This window comes from Arachis stenosperma, chromosome 6 (assembly GCF_014773155.1).
Source record: "Arachis stenosperma cultivar V10309 chromosome 6, arast.V10309.gnm1.PFL2, whole genome shotgun sequence".
Lineage (NCBI taxonomy): Eukaryota > Viridiplantae > Streptophyta > Magnoliopsida > Fabales > Fabaceae > Arachis > Arachis stenosperma.
The window spans coordinates 130,323,737-130,343,038 of NC_080382.1; the positions used below are offsets into that span (position 1 = coordinate 130,323,737).

Sequence of the window (19,302 nt, forward strand, 5' to 3'; positions counted from 1 at the left end):
GACACTGTAATGGTTGGAGATGAAATGATGTAGGAAGTAGATGTTGCGGTAAGGTGTTTGAATTTGGTTAAGGTACAAAGGTTTGAAAAAAAGATGGTTCGGATAAGAAAAGATTGATAGTCAAGGTTTCAGGAAGCTTTTTTCAATTATAAAATAAAAAAAATTATTATTTTCTCAAACATAATTTTTGAACTTTAATTCTCTAAATACGATTTTTTTGCCATTTAAACAAATTCATCGGGCTCCGCCGAAATCTATAAAAATTGGCAAGTTTGCCTAACCTCCAGCGAACTCCCTTTTAAGTTTTTTGAATTTCACGTTTTTAATCCATTATCATCATCTCCAAATAGTATATAGATCTACAAACAGTATATAGAAATACACAAAAATACACGGACAACAAACATGACTTTTTCAAGAATTTTTTTACATGTTTGTTGTCCGTGTATTTTTGTGTATTCCTATATAATGGTTGTAGATCTATATACTATTTGGAGATGATGATAATGAATTAAAAACGAGGAATTCAAAAAACTTAAAAGGGAGTTCGTTGGGTTAGGCGAACTTGCCAATTTTTATAGAGTTCGTGGGAGATCCGGCGAACTTGTTTAAATGTAAAAAAAAAAAAAATGTATTCTAAAAATTAAAGTCTAAAAATTATGTTTGAAAAAATAATAATTTTTTTATTTTATAATTTAAAAAATTTCAGAATCTGGTGTTCGGAGGAGCTCTCCTACTGAGTAAGAGTTCTCTCCATCGTGAGAGACGAGTCAGTTCTCTATACTCCTCTTAAGAGAAGATCTAAGACCTGATAGTTTGATACTTTTTTTTGTAAAGTTTGTAGCAAAATTCTTCATGAATATCTCTAAATTTTAGTATCATAGTCTCAAAGAACTTGTTGGGCCTTATGTTTTTGCAGAATACATCTGGAGGGGATTTATTTGGAGATGGGCTTGAATAGTATTACTAATTATAAGCTCAGTACCATCAAAATAAGCCCATGAAGTTGGTGTAAGGGCCCAGATTAGTTGTTCGTTTGCTCGGACTTAAATATTTTGGTCCCTATATTTTTCTAAACATATAAACTTCCATGACCAAAAACCCTTAAAGAAAAGCCTAACACAAAACCCCAAGAAAGAAAAGACTTTCTACTTATTAGTTTTGGGGGTAGTAGACTAGTAGTAGTATAAATTTTAAGGATGTACGGCTTGGTGCAGCAGCATAAACAATGATGCAATTACAAAATTAACTTTAATTTTGACTATATATTGTAAACACAAGGGTTATGTAATTTTTCCCTTGAGTTGCCCATATTTTCCTGTTCATACAAATTTGTGATAATTTAAAGAATGATGAGAAAAAGGGAAATCAAGTATATATTTCCTATTGCATATTTCTTTTGTTCCTTTTTGCGGTGTCTAATGAGTCCAGGTTACATTTAATTTTCTCTACTTTTCTTTTTCTTTTTCTTTTACTTTTTCCTCTTTTCACATTTCCCATACATTTATATTACTGCAAATCAACCACCATTTCTGATCTACTCTTACACTAGTAAATACTAAACAGTATAACCACCTACCTTACCCACTTAAATTATAAAATTAAACTAATAAATAAAGCAAAAATATCAAAGAAAACAATAAGGCCAAAATGATGAGAGCTACACAAAAAACAAAGGATTTGGTGACTAACGTAACATGCATTTCTTTCCTTGGCTTGTCTTTATTTTATGTTTTACTGAACCCTTCTTGTCTTTCAAAAACAGGAATTAAAAGAAAATTGCAATCAATGCATGCTTTGGATCTTTATAACAAAGAGAAAAAGATCTGTACATAGCAGTTAGCAGGTATAGTATTGAATCTTATTCTTCACAAAAAAAAAAAAAGGTGTTATATCAAAATAAAGAACTTCTTATATGATTTAATACTTTCTTTTTAATATATATTTTTTTTGTTGGCTGGCATTCAGTAAATATGTATTATTAATTTATAACTTTAGTAATATTGTTAATTCAAGCTTTATGCGTGGGGCTTAACTTGTTTTCAATTTGGATATAACATCTCTTTTTTTTTTCCTTTTATTTCCAAAAAAAAAAGAAGATAAGTTAAATTTAGAAAAAGAAAAAAGGGAAAAGAAAGAAGGCACATATATATATCCATAGGGTGCTTCTTCATGTGTTTGTTTAGTCAACACATGGAATGAAGTAGACAAAGAATTAAAGAAGGAAGATGCTGCCATCAAAGTTGCCTTGAGATCAAGTTAAGATAGTACCTTTTTTTAGTCTTATCATCATGTTTCACTGTTTCTCTTGTTCTAGCATCCACCATACATAAAGCTGAATAATTTAGAGAAGGAGACCAAAAAGCTTGTCTTCATTTTTTTGTGAATTTATAATTAAAAGGCCTAGCTTCCTCCGTATCAAGTAATCCAGACCAAAAATTAATTAATCAATTAATTAAAATTGTAGCACATTGCGTGATCGAAAAAATTAAACTTTATTTCGTGTGGTCCATTTATTATGTTGATTTGCATTGACTAATGTTAAGGTTAGGTAGGTGGGTATTTTCAGAGCTATAAAAGTGGACCCATTACAATAATTTAATTTCCTTAAAGCTTAAAGTGTAACACAGTAGTCTTTTTGTTCACATATATGAATGTTTTACACTAACCTGCATTCACTACTTATTAGTACTTATATATTATATACCACATATTAATTTCCTGTGCTCTGTTCTCACTTGTCACTTGTGACTTGTCACTGCATTGCCCTCAATTCCATGGAATTGGACATTGGAGTAACTCACTCAGATCTCTCTCTTGGTATGACATAATTACATACATGATGATACATGTTTCTTTTCTAATTTGTGATGTAAATTTTGCTTATTATGTTGTTGTTTGGTGCAGCTGAAGCTGATTCATGGTTTTCATCAGATACATCAAGTGGGTACCTTGAAGATGCTATTGCAGGCTGGGGAATTTGGTGCAACCACAACAATTTACCATCCTACTCCCAAAATCAAAAGGTTATAACTTATTTAGTGACTATAACTATATATATGCATGCCTTTGTTGTTTTCTCCATTCTCTAATTCATTCAATTATGACAGATGATGGACCATTATTTGGTTGATGAGGAACATCTATTTCCAACATTTTGTTCATCCACAACACCACAAATCCTTCATGGTATGAACTTTGGTATTAGTCATTGTAATTGTAACTGAAACATATACTTATCCATGAAACACTGCAGGTAATTTCCACAAAGAGAGTAAAGAATTCAGCAATAGGAACCTGCCATCATCATCACCAGCATCTTTACAAAATGAACCTGCTCAGAGGAGCTTTTCACCTAGAGAATCAGATGCAAATAATGCTTCAGCTTCAAATTCAAGTACCAAACCTTTCACACTAGTGCAAACTTTCTTTCTTGCTTTGGTTTCCAAGCTATTAGTTAAGTCTTAGTGGTCTAATCTTGTTACCCTTATTATTTTTTGTTTCATGTGATATGTATCCATCAAAGAGGGTCATTGGAAGAAAATAGCATACCCATTTGAGCTAGTAAAGGCAGGAGGAGTAGAAGGGGAAACAACACTGAAAGACATAAACAACCAAATGCTAATGAGTCCATCAAAGCCAATTCCACATCCTGTTGCTAACTTATCAAGCACTCATCCATATGCATGCATTTCAGCTCGTAGTGGTTATGGCATTTCAGGAAAAGTTGTTACAGCACTTACTAGGATTCACACCCAGGGTAGAGGCTCCATTACCATTATCAGAACCAAGGGTTGAAAATTCCAATTAGGATTTTGTATATTACTTACAGTTATTATCATATACCTTCATAGTAAAATGTTGTTTGGTAGAGGTGTACGTATTGTGTTGCATTATAAGGTTAAATTTGAAATTTTGAATGGTGAGTTGTTATATTGATATGATAAGAATAATAATGCTGCTCTGGCTCTGCCAATGACTCTTGAATTGGTCTAAGGGAAACATTGTACAGGTTAGAATAGGGAACTATACACTATACTATTATTGGCTACATTATATTTTGCTTTTTAGACTTTAGATCAGCCAAATAATTAGGTAATGTGGTCGCTCACAGGCCCAAGAACAACATTAATTTATATTATAAAATTGAAATTGACAAGCACAATCGGAAAAATGCCATTTGATTTGGACTTGTGAATTTCTACCAAGTGGAACATTTTGGTTTTATTGTCAAAAGAAATTAATCGCTATTATTGCTAGAGCGTGGAACATATCCCATAATTTCAACCTTTATCAATGCTTACATTTTGATTTTATGGCATGAGTGTTGAGATGTGAGTACCTAAAGTCTTATACTCATATAATTTGTCAAATGATCGGTAGCTTCAACCTATAGCTACTTTTGAATACAGACATAATCATAGCATTATTTTGCATACAAAATAGTTAGTTTGACTTTGAACTTCTTCAACTGCTGTTTGAAAATAGTACCATAACCAGCTCCAGTTGCACAAGAATAGATTTCCTTAGTTAAAGAATGTTGATGGCATATTTTGTCACCTTTTTTTTTTCCGTCAAAACCATTGCTTTTCAAAATAATAGATAAGAACTAATTTGGTGTTTATTTTGATATTGAAATGTGACGTATGAATACATTACTACTCTATTATAAGAACTATATTTATAACATAGATATACCTAACGGCACGCTCCACCCTTTGGCAGGATTGATTCGCCAGAATAAACTAAACAAGATAGATAATTTCTTATTAATAAAAAAAATAAATATTACGTTTGAAATGTGTTTTATTCTTTTTAAGTAATACTTATCTGCTACGGCCTTGCGCTATTAAATTACATTCATTTAAAATTTAAGCAGGCTTGATTTGTGAGAATGTAATATGATGAGAATCTTTGAGAGGTATCCTATGGAAGTAGTCAGAGAGTTATAGGGTGTAGGGCTAAGAAAACATGATCCTGAAGTGCAATTGCATATTTATAGGTGAGCAGTCACTATCACTCATATATTTCTGGTGACACAAATCACAATTGGTTTTGCACCATGCACCATGCACCACCACATTCATTTAAAGCTGTAAGCTGAGGCTGAATGAATGCCACTTTTGGCAAAGTACATTCATTCAGTACAGAAAATAAAACACTACTGTTGTTCTTTCTATATCTATCCATCTGAATCAAATGGGTGTAGCAAACAGAAACAAACTCAAATACGTTAAAGCACTTCCATTCCACGCACCATATATAATAATATTAAAAATGTTATCAAAACGTAGATTAATTATTCCACACAGTAAAAAATTATAGGTCTTAATGGATATACAGATAGATCAAATATACCGAGTATATACTAAAATCAATTATCAATTAGTTACATATTTACACACGTTACACACTCACATCTAAGAATTTTATTTATTACTTGATCATCTTACAATATAATTTTTAGTCACTCAATCAAAACTTTAGTTGCAAACTCATCGTACTTGACAATAATACATTGGAACCCGTACAAAGGCAAAACCTGTGTCGCAGGCTGCAGCTCATTTGTCATAAATGAATGTAAAGAAGTAGCCCATCTCATTTCAAAGTAGCCCATTTGGCTAAGCCCATGATCCATAATAAAACACACACACACACTAAAAAATGGATATTGTATATTAAAAAAAAATACTAGTGCCAAAATAATATCATTGATAGCATTATACTTTAGATTAACAATAATTGATATAGTTGTAACAATTTCGATATATATATATAGTAGATATTATTTTGATATTATTATTTTTTTAACAACTAATAAAATTTTTTTTGTTGTTAGTTGATAATAATTGAAATACATAATTGATTAATAATAATTATATTTTTATACTAATGTAAATAATATTTAATGTATTAATAATATTATTGTATTATAATTAAAATTTAATTTTAATACACTGTAATATAAAATAAATTTACGGTCAATAAATTAGAGCTCAAATGACATAATCTCTTGATACTCATCTAAGAGATATTAAAAAATTATTAACAAAATTTATTATTTTTATATTAACCACATAAATAATTATTCAAAAATTAGATAACTATATAAAATATTTTACATGGTGAAAATTAAACTCTTAGGTAGCATTTGTTTTCGGGGGCAGGACACGGAGACATGGACAACACTTGTTTAAAAGGTGTTTGAAAGCAGAGACATGGACAATGGACATATTGTATGCGAGACAGTTTTTTATATTTTTGTGTCCACTCTTTCACGAAGGACAATGATAGACACGGGATTTGGAAAAATGGACACTGACAATTTTATAAATTTTGTTTTCCTTTTTTTCCACTATTACCCATTCTTATTTTTCCTATTGCATTGTTCAGAGATATTTTTTTTCTTACTGTTCTTTCTCTATCTCTTTCTTTTTCAGGTACTCTCTCCTTTCTGTATAATTATTTTTTATTGGGGGTAGATAATTCTTTTCTTTTTATCATTTTACTTCAATATCATTTTAACCTTATATTATATTATTTGATTTGTAATAAAAATAATAACAAAAATAATTAATCTTAAAACTTTTGAAAGATAAATATTATCAAAAGTAAAATTGATCTTTTAAAATACTAAAAAATAATTTATAAATTGTAATTGATTTTATATAATTTAAAGAAAAATCAGTTTTTAAATTAAAAAAATTAGTTTTTTTTAAATAAAAATAGATTTTTATATGCAAAAACTAATTGTTTTTTCACGTAAAAATGGATTTTTTTAAATTAATTTTTTATTTAAAATTAATTTGGCTTATTAACTTAAACAAATTTTTTTATTAATCAAACTCAAATTTATTTTTTTGTTAATCTTAACCATATGTATTCCTACATATTAATAATAAATTTTAAAATAAAATAATTATATTTATAAATTTTATTTTAATATAAATACTAATATATATTTTTTTAAATTTTTTTGTCTCTTCAAATATTTTTTTCAAGTTCCGTCTGTACTCCTACGTACTCTCATTTTTTATTAAATTAATTTGTATTGATGTAGAAAATTTGGAATCACAGGACTATTTTAGTCATTTCATATAATATTTTAGTCCTATCCATGTGTATCCAAACATAATACTAGACATTATATTAGTGTCTTATCCATCGTATCCAAACACAATACACTAAAGATAATTTTTAGTGTCTTCGACCTATTGTCTCTATTTCAGTGTCATGTTCTGTCTCTAAAAACAAACGCAGCCTTATAATTATTCCAAATACTTTCAAGCATATATACGTCTCAAATAATAGTAGAGTCAAATGTTTCGTACACAGTAACGGTGAGGGAGAGCAATGGTTTAGAGCAAAGGAATTGCTTAAAATCAAGATTAGTAGGAAGGAAGTAAATTAAATTGTACAAGAAGATACAAGACATCAAAATAGCTGTAATGATTCTATTCATCATCATCATCATCACTTGTTTTCCAATTGGTACAATAATACAAGGCATGGTAATTAATCTGAAGAACCAATATCATCAAATTAAATGACACAATCAAAACATGATTCGTCTTTATTTGTCAAAACAAAAAAAAAGAAAGAAAATAAAAAACATTGCGGGGCCTAATTAAGTGGAACAGCTAGGTTATGGTGGCATGCATGGTATAGTACAAAAATCTGAAGGTTGGTTTCTATATAGTGTACAACATTATTGATGCATGAAATGTATGCATGCAATAAGGGCAATTGAGTGTTAGTTGACGGGCTTTAGAGAGTGGTGCAAGTTGTGGAATTCGTTACCCAAGCTGCAGCACCTCAAGCACTTGCTACTCATCATGTGCAGGCATGAATATGATTCTCTACTTCCCACTGTCTTATTATTTGACCTGCTATATTATTATTATTAACAATTCAGATTATTAATTACATTTCAACGTAGAGTTATGTTACGTGTATACTAATAAAATCAGTCACCAGTATAAAATATATGCTGGAATATAAATATACATTAAAAATAAATTAAACCACACATATATTTATACACAAATACATTTTTAGCTAATTTTAATGGCTGATTTTAGTGTACAAATAGCATTTTTGTTGAAGATAATATATAAATGCCGTTCACTTGTTCTTTTTAATTAAGTATACCTTTGTGGGGAAAAAGGCTTATCAAAATAAGGCATCAATTGAGCTCTTGGAACCATTTCCTTCCTTAGCATCCGAATCTCTTCTTCTTCAATCATCTGCTCCATGATATTTTTATATATATTGGAACGGATTATTTCTTTAATATAATCTTTACTTTATGTAAATTTTTTATATATTGAAAAACTAATGTATTTAGATGTAAAATAAGTTTAAGCACATTAATTTTTTCATATAAAAAAAAGTAAAAATGTTAATGATTTTAAAATGAAGGGAGTATTAAATACTTTCTGCAACTTCTCTGCTTGTCTCTTTTGTATCTCCATAAGATAAAATTTTGTAGTGACCTGTATGTGGTGTGCATGCAAAGTTATTAGGCACAAAAAAAAAAAAAGCAGTATTGATTTTGAGGAAAGGTTAGATATTTGAATGAATGTTACTGCATAGTTGAACATTGCGCGCTTGACAGCTCTTTCTTGGGTGTGGAGTTTGAATTCTTGTGGTTTTGTATTTTCTTTTGGAGGAGATGACTTCCTTGACTGTGATGATGAGCTCTACACATCATCAACACATAATTATTAATTAATCACTCACCCAGATATTGGTATAATGAAGTAGGAACTAACCTTGTTATTCTTGTCATAGAACCTATCTTTGACTTCATCTCTTGCCTGTCAAACATATATATATCCAATAATAACAATCATGTCTACTTTTAGAAGTCACAGTACGTTACTTATATTAAAAGAAAGCAATAATGTATATATAGTATTTATTTGGGCACCATTATTTTGATAAAAAAAAAATTTTAATAAAAAAAGATTATTTTTTTATTTTTTAGTGTGTTTGGCAAATTTCTAGTAATAAAAGTAAAAGCACCAGAAAAATAAAAAAGATCTTTTTTAAAAAACTGTAATTTATATCTTTTTTTAAAAGATCTATTTTCCTTAAAAAAAGATATAACAAAAAAGTATTTTTATATTGTTATATCTAAATGTAATTGATAAATAAAAAGATCTTTTTGTATGAAATATTCAAAAATAAAATTACTTTTATTTTTCCATAAAATCTTTTAAAAAAATAACTAAAAATAAGATCTTTTCTTAAAAGTTCAGCCAAATAAACTCATAGCCTATAGGACAATGCACAAAGAATGGTAAGTCATCATAATAAACAAATAATAATAATGAAATTAGGTAATTATTATTAGATGAAAACTTATTATGGGATCCATATTGTGGTGATGCATGTACTTGATCTAACTCATGGAAAAGGACTGCATGGTTCACAATTCTATCAGTGAGAAATTAAAGTTGAAGTGGTCACACATGTCTAATGTTAACAAACTAATTATATATATTCCGGTGAGAAGAGTAAATTTATATAAGCCCTGTTCCATGTGTGCATGTACTCATCAATTCAGGGTCGGAGCTAGCCCCATCCAAAAAGGGACCAACATTAATTTTATGCAAAGTTTATAGTATAATTAGTTGATCATTTAGGGGGCCAAATAATGAAGATTATACACCTGGGGGCCCACTTTATATACACTGCTAGCACAAGTCACAATTATGTCTGAGAATCAAATGAGAAGGACAAAAATGCATGGATAAATTTGTTTGGTGCACTGCGTGAATGAAGTAAGAGACAACTAATACTTTGATATATATATTGGAAAGGTAGAATAATGGGATACTAATTAGTAACTAATATAATAAGATGCGGTTGCATGCATGAGACCGGGCTTTTATTTTATCTAAATAATAATTTCCTGCATGCGAGTGTGATAAAACAGTAGTGATTTAGTGAATAGTTAGTTTATTTGTGCCACAAGCTAATAAGGTGGTAATTAATTGAAATTAAAATTGTTGCATCATGACCATCTAGTAAAGTCAAGTAGTAACATATATATTCTCTTATAAGAATTTCTTTCAGTGTTGTTAAGATGTGACATAGTTGACACTTTACACTCTCATAACTTCAACCTTAAGAACTAAGATGATGGGCTGGGACATACAAGTGCAGAAGAAGTATCTTAATATATAAATCATCAATAACTTAGCTAGCTTCTCTTAATTAGAAATTGGAGTTGCAAATTATATATATATATGAGTTAATTTAATATGACTATGTTACTATGATTATAGTATTTTAAAAAATATTGTTAAAATTAAAGTAATATTTTTTTATTCTTAAATAACGTTTTTTAAAAATTTTTGCTTAAAAAAATTATCAAAATATAAAAAAAAAATTAATTTTAACAACACTTAATAGTTAATGTAATCATTATAATGTAGTTATACTAGATTTACGTGTATATTATTATTATTATTATTATTATTATTATTATTATTATTATTATTATTATTATTATTATTATTATTATTATTCCGTGGAAGATCAATTTTATTATTTTATGATGAAACTAAAAATATAACAATAATGATGAACCAATATATATGTCTCACCATTCCTCTAGCATTATTATTAGTAATGCTCCATTGAGCTGCAGTAGACTGTGAAGTGTTCTTCACAAACTAATTTAGCCATGCATGGAAAACAAGTAATAACAGTTAGCTAGAATTGAATTTCATAATATATACACTACTGTTAGGCTTAAGAATATAAGAGGGAGGGTAAAGAAAACATAACATAACATAAATTAAAGAATGAAAAATACTATTATTATATTCATTAATTTAATTCCCAACCTTCAAAGAAGATTTAGTGCTAGCTTTCTCCATAATAATACGTGTGTGTGTGGCAGCTACTGAGGAGAGGAGAGGAGAGGAGAGCATATAAATAGTGGGAAAAAGGGAACAAGTTTGGAGGTTGGTAACTTTCTGAATAATATTTTTCTTTTTCATTATTATTCTGTTGCCACATCACCAGCATGCTCTAGGATTTTCATGCTCTCTTTTGCACCAAACTTTCTGATTAAACCTCCCTCTCAAGTCTCAACTCCCTCATAAATTCCTCGTTTCTCAAATGAAATCCTATTATATATCTATAGTATTATGTTATTATGTGAGGAATTAATTAACATATACTTGCTGCCCCAATTCACATTAATTAATAAGTAATGTAGCACCTTGGATTTCATAATAAATTGGAGAAGAGAGACTCTTATGTGTCTGATCTGTTGTTTGATTAATAACAACAATATTTGTCTGTTACACTTTAAGTATTAATGAGTAAAACTAATAATAATGTTTCTGAAGACACATTCAAACACAGTTTTGACTTTTGAATACTACTACTGTTACAAATTGATCTCTCAGTCAGATAACAAATTAAAAATTGCTATAAATTAGTTTTTTATATATATATATCAGAGAATAACATCTTTAAATTAAGAATGACATTATCAATTTTAAAATATTAATATTTACTTTCTACTTGTATAGGGCAAAAGTACATAATAATATTAACAACTTTTGCTGATGAAGAATTTCAATGTTGTTCATCATTGGAAGTCTCTTCCGTTTCTTTGTTTTTTTTTTTTCCCATAAGAACCAACTTTATTTCTTGATACAACAATCATCTATATACACAATAAGTGTCCTGTCATAAATTTTAGTATATCCACTCAATCATCTAAATATCCTCATCTTCACAGTACTAAACTTACATTCATGTTTTTTTTTTTTTTTATCAACTATTAAAGTCGTACATCATTAAAAAAGATAAGACCTCGAAAGATTTTAAAAGTCTTAGACAACCCTTCCATTTTAATTTGAGTTAGCTATAGCTTTTGAAATTAAATTATTCGACCCACATTCATACATATATTTATAACACACATTATTTCAGGGTAGCAGGAACAAGAATGAGTTAAAGTTAATTTGAAGGGATATGTGTGACAATTGATAGGAGTCACATTCATTACTTTTGAAAGAGCAAAGAGTGATGAAGAAGAGGTTGTTAATAGCCCGTTTTCAAATGTTTCTTGCTGAAGCCGTCAATCCAACCAAAGAGACGCTTTCAACCTCTCTATATTATAATAATAATAATCCTACCAATGCCGCATGCCTCAGCTTCTTCACATACACATCTATATATGCTGTTATTGTATTTCATTTTTTTTTTTATGATTGAGAAATTAAAATCCCTGTTTTTCGATCGATTGGAATCTCATAATTAAATTACAAATTTCTTAACTGCTACACAACATCTATAATAACAATAATATAATTATGTTGTTAATAGCTCTTTTAATCTTGCTGAGTTTTTTCTTTTCTGACATTATATGCCCTTAGTGCAATATATATTGTTAAAGAATATGGGTGTTCACGGGTCGGGTGAAATCGGGTTTATCCTGACTTAGATTCGATCTTAAATATATACCGAGTCTATTTTTTAGATTTTAACCGACTCTAAACCCGATGAAATCTAAACATTTTTTTGTCACAACTATACCGGATCCAAATCGGGTAACAACCGGCTCTTTAAAACTTTAACAATAATTTATAAAAAAACTTATTTATAAAAAAATTTAATTATGATGCACTTATTTATAAAGAACAAATTTGTTATCGAAAAGTTGATATCCATATTTGAACTTGAATTTGTCTATAAATTCTAAGTTGATGCTTCTTTGATTTATTTTCTAATTCAACAAATGTGATTAAAAATAAAATTAATAAGTTTATGATTAATATAACATAATATTAAAATTAATTTAAAACATATATATCTTTTTTAGTTTTCTTAGGGTGCACATAGACCGATGAAGTCAGGTTCACCTTAATCCAGACTCGGCTTAAAATAATGACCGGATCTATTTTATAAATTCTTACCCAACCCTAGATCTAATAAAATCATACCAAATCAGTCTCTAAAATATTTGGAATCAGACCGGATCTTAGAACCAGACCAGACTATGTACATTCTAATTAAAAAATATTATTTTTATATTTATTTTGTATTTGGGTCAGCATTAACTAATTTTTTAAATAAAATATTAGTCTTTTAATATATCTCTAATAATATTTATCTTTCTAATAAGACCGATAGTAATTTGGGTTGTTATAGATAATTTCTGGGAATAAATTTTTAGATTCTAAATTCTCTAGTTAAGGTATTAAAAAATTATCTTTGACTTGCTTAAAATTATAAAAATATTTGAGACAATAAAAAATTAGTTTAAAATAATTTAAAATTATCTTATTTTATATTTTTTTAATTATCATTTATTTTGTTTAACATTTTTTGTAATTATTGCTAGAGTATTTAAATAATATTAAATATAATAAATATATAATTATATATATTATATACATAAAATTATGGGTAAATTATTTTATTAAACCAAGCAACGAAGAATATTATGTTATTTATCCAAAATCAGAATCGATATTTACGTTCCTTCATAAATCGAAACAGCCTTGGTTGAATTATACGTACTCCTACTCCTAGTAAATTTAATGGGGCTGCTTCGATATATATATATATATATATATATATATATATATATATATATATATATATATATATATATAAATAAAATTATGGGTAAATCACTTTATTAAACCAAGCAACAAAGAATATTATGTTATTCATTCAAAATTAGAATCGATACGTGAATCACCCAAGCCATCGTTTCTATATAAATCGAAACAGTCTTGGTCGAATTATACGTACTCCTAGTAAATTTAATGCGGCTGCTTCGATATATATATATATATATATATATATATATATATATATATATATATATATATATATAGGTATATATATATATCAGGTTTCCTAGTAAATCTATTGGTGCTGTTTCGATTTATAAACAATGAAATGCATCCCTACTAAATCTAAACAAAGTGTTTAAATTTATATGCAATGGTACTATACTAAATCTAACTATGCTGTTTCGATTTATGTATGTAAAGTGTCATGATGTAATTCGAATGGAACTGATTAGATTTAATAGGAGGACAACCTTTAAATATGGAATCAAGGTCAATTCGGAATGAGTGTTACTTGATATACTAGCTTAGCAATTAGTAGTTAGAATAGAGCAAAAGTAGAAACAGAGAGAAGAAAATTAGAGTACTTGTTCTCTCAGTGTACTCAATGATGAACCACCCTTTACATTGTTACAACAGTCAGATATATATATTGGTCTTCTAACCAACTGAGTTAGAATAATTAGGAGTTAACTAAAATTTCTGTTATAAGCTACTTGTCTAACTAATTTGTTGTTACAACTAGTAAATCAATTAACTACTAATCGCTAAGCTAGTATATCAAGTAACAGTTTTGAACATAGATCGGGTGGATTATGTTCCAGATAGGCGTAGAGTATAGAGGAGAGCTCCTGTTGATACACGTCGGAGTGGTCGTGAGTGGCAATGGCTCGATCAGGTGATGGAGGAGGGAGAGGGCAGGGGACGGGTCCGTAGACGACGTGGGAGGGGTGGTTGAGATAGACCTACAGGTAGAGGGAGAGGTGGACAGGATGACCACGACAGTGATGACGATGATGGTGGCGATCATGTTGGTACTGATGGTCTTGATGGCGGGGACGAGGGTAGGAGTCATGGAGGAGATGTGGGGAGGATGGGGAGGCAACCAACATTACCTCAGGCGCAATCACACGCATCGATGACGAGGCACCACTTAGCCTTGAAGTAGAACAGGCAGCCGTTGCAATGGCTTGGGGATTCCAATTCGAACCGCCTGAGGTAGAAATCACATCCACAAGCTTGGCCAACAACTCAAGGGTCCTCACCTCGGAAAACTACTGGTGACAATGGAATAGAACTTTCAAATCTTCGTCACTCCCTATTATGAACGAATTGTACTTCACGTCATCCCGCAAACCTGAGATCGAGATTCTATAAAACAATTTCTCAACCCGTTTCACGCCTTGCAACCGCAGCTTCTGGATTATAGAATTCAAGAACTCATTAAAACTAGTTGAAGGTTTTAAAAAAAGACTAAGGGGATCTTTATCAGTGAACTTAATTTCTGACCGTGTTTTTTTCTTAATCGACCCTCTATAATGCACTAATAGTACAAAGCTCTCCTCATTAACCATTGTGGTTTACTCTCATTGTTACTCTAATTTTCTTCTCTTTGTTTCTACTTTTGCTCTATTCTCACACTCCCCTTCCACACCTTCAACATGGTGCGGTGAGCGTGGAACCCAAAGGGGTGAGAATAGAAGGAACAGCGATTGAGGAAAGAGAAACTCAGAATTCAAATCAAAGCACACATCAAGTGCACGATGATGGATCCAAATCAAAATTCAGTGCAATTCCGAATGAACCAAGGCAATTCCTTCCAAGGCTTCGATCCTCAAGGTATCGCGGCGTTCTTGAACCAGATCTCATCGATTCAGGCTCACCTTAACAGGAATGGCAGCAACCCTAGCCAAGATTCATCGAGCCACTTCTACCTTCATCCTTCTGAAAATACTGGTATCCCCCTCATCCCTACCATTCTTGATGGCAAGAATTACAGTAGTTGGAGCAATGCGATGTTGTTAGCCCTAAAATCGAAAAACAAGCTGAAATTTGTTGATGGAAGTTTAAAGAAACCTGATAAGAATGATCCATTGTTTGAACTGTGGGATAGATGTAATACATATGTCTTAGCCTGGATTAAAATCTCGCTAAACCCTGAAATCACCCGAAGCGTGATGTGGAACAAGGTTGCATATGAGCTATGGGAGGACCTGAAGCACAGGTACCATGAGGGTGATAGATTTAGAATTGCAGAACTGCAGGAGGAGCTATACGGAACAAGACAAGGAGAAATGAGCGTGACACAATACTTCACAAAACTGAAGTCACTGTGGAAAGAATTTGATGACTTCAGGCCAATTCCACCGTGCAATTGTGAATCTGTGTGTACTTGTGGATTAGGAGAAATGTGAAAATATAGCATGGAAGATCATGTAACTAGATTCCTAAGAGGACTTAATGAACAGTTTGCGAATGTTAGAGCTCAGGTCATGGAGCCACTGCCAGATTTAAAGGCTGTGTTTTCCATGATGACTAGACAAGAAAGGCAAAACCAGACCATGGATGATACCATAGACTCCAAGATCTTATTACACTCTACCAATTCCTTCAACACTGCTGAGACCTCACAAGGCAGAGGGAGAGGAAAAGGTAGAGGGGGTAGATTCCAAGGCTCTGGGAGAGGACAAACGGGAAGAGGTAGGATGCAGTGTTCATACTGTGGTAAAGGAGGCCACACAGTAGATATATGTTACAAAAAACATGGTTTTCCTCCCCATCTTAGACAGAGAAATCTGAACTCAAATGGAGGTTTGGGGGCAGTGAATTTTAGTGCTGAAATAAATGGCGATGGCATTGATGATTCTGGCTGTGTGGAAGAAAATGTAACTTCCAATGTTGACTTTACTCTAGAGCAGAAATCAGCTCTACTAGCTTTACTCAACAGGGGAGAGGCAAAGCAGATCCACAGTGCTAACCAAATCACAACCCTGGAACAAGTACCTCATCAAGGTAACTTGGTGCATATCATGCATTTTAAGTCAAGCGTGTTGGCTTTAAACATTTCTGCATCAAAACATGGTTCTTGGATAATAGATACAGGAGCTACTGTTCATGTATCCTATTGCCTAGAAGATTTTCAAACTCATTTCAAGATAGCTCCTATAATCATTCGGTTGCCTAATGGTGCACAAACCATTAGCAATATAGCTGGAACTATCAAATTTTCAAATAAACTGTACCTCACAAATGCATTATACGTCCCATCTTTCAATTTCAAATTGATATCAGTATCAAAAGCCACAAAACATTTGCATTGTAAAATGAGTTTTACTGATGACGATTGTGAGATACAGGATTTACTCTCGAAGAAGACAATTGGAGCAGCTAGAGTGTGTGGTAGCCTTTATACCTTGAACTGTGATGCTGCGCGATCAAAAATTGCACATGTATCAAATAAAACTCATGTAGACATGCCAATACTGAATATTTCAAACACAAAGCTGTGGCATTTTAGGTTAGGCCATGCACCATTCCATAAAATGAAAGAAATGAAGAAATTTTTCAAATTCATTCATTGTGACAGTGATGTACAGCCTTGTGACTCATGTCACCTAGCAAGGCAAAAGAGATTATCATTCAATAATAGCAGCACAGTTTCATAAACTTCCTTTGATTTAATTCATGTGGATGTTTGGGGCCCGCTGGCCATTCCCTCTACGGGAGGACATAGATATTTCTTAACCATAGTGGATGATAAAACAAGGTTCACTTGGGTATTTTTCATGAAAAACAAAACTGAAGTTGCTGATCTCATTAAATTCTTTGTAAATTTTGTTAAAATACAGTACGACAGCAAAATTAGATGTATAAGGTCCGATAATGGAACTGAATTTTTGATGTACTCTTTCTTCAATGAAATTGGCATATTACACCAAAGATCATGTGTTGAAACTCCTCAACAAAATGGTATTGTTGAACGGAAACATCAACACATTCTTGAAATAACTAGAGCAATTTTCTTCCACTCAAATGTACCTAAGTGTTTTTGGCAATATGCAGTTTCATATTTAGTTCACATCATGAATAGACTACCATCAAATTTTCTTAACAATTTATCACCTTATCAAGCTTTGCATAACTCTTTACCTGACATATCTCATTTAAGGGTTTTTGGGTGTCTGGCATATGCCAGTACACTCCAAGCAAATCGAAAGAAACTGGATCCAAGATCCAGAAGGTGTGCCTTTTTGGGTTTCAAGGAGGGTACCAAGGGATATCTCTTAATTGATCTAAAGACTAGAGAGATATTTACTTCAAGAGATGTGTCCTTCTATGAAGATCTTTTTCCATACTTAAGCACACACCCTGACCAAAGCATATATACTGCATCTTCTATTCAGTTCAAAACTGACCCCTTTGCATATGACATCATTCTTCAACCTCACACAACACACACTAATCATCAAGCATCACATACATCCAACTCACACACTGAGACTCTCAACAATAATAATAATGCCCCACAAAATTTCAATTCAGCACATACACCACCAATTCAATCTTTATCACCTAATCAAACAAATATGCCACAAAATCACACACTTGCACCTCAACATGCATCACCACTGCCGCTGTTAAGAAAATCAACAAGAATTCACAGAGCACCATCACATTTGCAAGACTATCATTGTCTAAATGCTACCACTTCTCGGCTTCCACTCCGAAAATCTGAAAGGTACCCTTTATCGAATTATTTGTCATATGAAAAATTTTCTGCATCACATACTGCATATTCTCTAGCCATATCTTCTAACATTGAACCCAAGCACTACAGTGAAGCAATTACTCAATCTTGTTGGGTTGATGCTATTAAGAATGAACTCCAAGCTCTTGAGCAAAGTCAAACTTGGAAGCTCACTTCACTTCCACCCGGCAAGAAGGCAATTGGCAACAAGTGGGTTTTCAAAGTGAAATACAACCCTGATGGCAGCATTGAACGCTACAAGGCACGATTAGTGGCGAAGGGATTCACCCAAGTTCCTGGGATTGATTATCGGGACACATTTAGCCCTGTGATGAAGTTGGGCAGCTTGAGAGTTGTCTTGGGTGTGGCTGCGGCAAAGGGATGGTTCCTCAAGCAAATTGATATCAATACCGCATTCTTGCACGGCGATTTGGATGAAGAGGTGTACATGAAACCACCTCAAGGGTTGGACGTCAAAGCTGGCCAAGTGTACAAGCTTGAAAAGTCGCTTTATGGTCTAAAACAAGCGAGTCGACAGTGGAATACAAAGCTGAAATCTGTTCTGGTTGAATTGGGTTTTGTTCAGTCAAAGGCTGATTATAGTTTGTTTACTAAGCAAACTGAATCTGGATTCACCGCATTGTTGGTTTACGTTGACAATTTGATATTGGCTGGAAATGATTTGGGAGAAATTAATGCTGTCAAAACAGTCTTGGATGATAGGTTCAAAATCAAAGACATTGGAGATTTGAAATTCTTTATTGGGATGGAGGTTGCGCGATCGAAAGAGGGCATTCTTCTTAATCAAAGAAAGTATGCTATGGACATCTTGAAGGATGCTGGCTTTGAGAACTGCAAGCCTGCTTCTACCCCTATGGACTACAGTACCAAACTCAGCAAAACTAAAGGCGTTCCCCTCTCAGATTCTACCGAATATCGAAA

The 19,302-nt window shown here is 31.6% G+C and overlaps 3 protein-coding genes across 5 annotated transcripts; 2 read left to right on the forward strand and 1 right to left on the reverse strand.

Moving 5' to 3' along the window:
- The first annotated feature begins 2,673 nt into the window (after positions 1-2,673).
- LOC130936620 (protein XRI1-like) lies at positions 2,674-4,262 on the forward strand. Its single transcript, XM_057866714.1, has 5 exons — positions 2,674-2,820; positions 2,908-3,026; positions 3,111-3,189; positions 3,257-3,397; positions 3,527-4,262. Exons 1-5 carry the CDS (start codon positions 2,778-2,780, stop codon positions 3,796-3,798), a joined length of 654 nt encoding a protein of 217 aa, XP_057722697.1. The 5' UTR covers positions 2,674-2,777; the 3' UTR covers positions 3,799-4,262.
- Positions 4,263-7,439: 3,177 nt separating this feature from the next.
- Positions 7,440-10,921, reverse strand: LOC130935981 (microtubule-destabilizing protein 60). 3 transcript variants are annotated; one of them, XM_057865936.1, is made up of 7 exons: positions 10,860-10,907; positions 10,617-10,685; positions 8,775-8,819; positions 8,589-8,702; positions 8,436-8,495; positions 8,152-8,246; positions 7,440-7,889 (listed from the first exon to the last, which is right to left on the reverse strand). In XM_057865936.1, exons 1-7 carry the CDS (start codon positions 10,890-10,892, stop codon positions 7,754-7,756), a joined length of 552 nt encoding a protein of 183 aa, XP_057721919.1. In that variant the 5' UTR covers positions 10,893-10,907; the 3' UTR covers positions 7,440-7,753. The 3 variants fall into 3 exon arrangements, with proteins under 3 accessions (XP_057721919.1, XP_057721920.1, XP_057721921.1); XM_057865937.1 differs by having other exon boundaries at positions 7,440-7,886; positions 10,860-10,905; XM_057865938.1 differs by lacking the exon at positions 10,617-10,685 and having other exon boundaries at positions 10,860-10,921.
- A 4,458-nt stretch (positions 10,922-15,379) lies between these two features.
- LOC130934623 (uncharacterized) lies at positions 15,380-16,027 on the forward strand. The gene has a single exon (XM_057864176.1). The coding sequence runs from the start codon at positions 15,380-15,382 to the stop codon at positions 16,025-16,027; it is 648 nt and encodes a 215-aa protein (XP_057720159.1).
- The last annotated feature ends 3,275 nt before the right edge of the window (positions 16,028-19,302 follow it).

Coding starts and splice junctions, on each gene's coding strand:
- LOC130936620 (XM_057866714.1), top strand. CDS start 2,778: ATGGAATTGGACATTGGAGTAACTCACTCAGATCTCTCTCTTG. Junction 3,027..3,110: donor CCTACTCCCAAAATCAAAAG/GTTATAACTTAT, acceptor CAATTATGACAG/ATGATGGACCATTATTTGGT. Junction 3,190..3,256: donor AACACCACAAATCCTTCATG/GTATGAACTTTG, acceptor GAAACACTGCAG/GTAATTTCCACAAAGAGAGT.
- LOC130935981 (XM_057865936.1), bottom strand. CDS start 10,892: ATGGAGAAAGCTAGCACTAAATCTTCTTTGAAG. Junction 8,820..10,616: donor ATAATAATGCTAGAGGAATG/GTGAGACATATA, acceptor TATGTTTGACAG/GCAAGAGATGAAGTCAAAGA. Junction 8,247..8,435: donor AAGCAGAGAAGTTGCAGAAA/GTATTTAATACT, acceptor ATCATGGAGCAG/ATGATTGAAGAAGAAGAGAT.
- LOC130934623 (XM_057864176.1), top strand. CDS start 15,380: ATGGATCCAAATCAAAATTCAGTGCAATTCCGAATGAACCAAGGCAAT.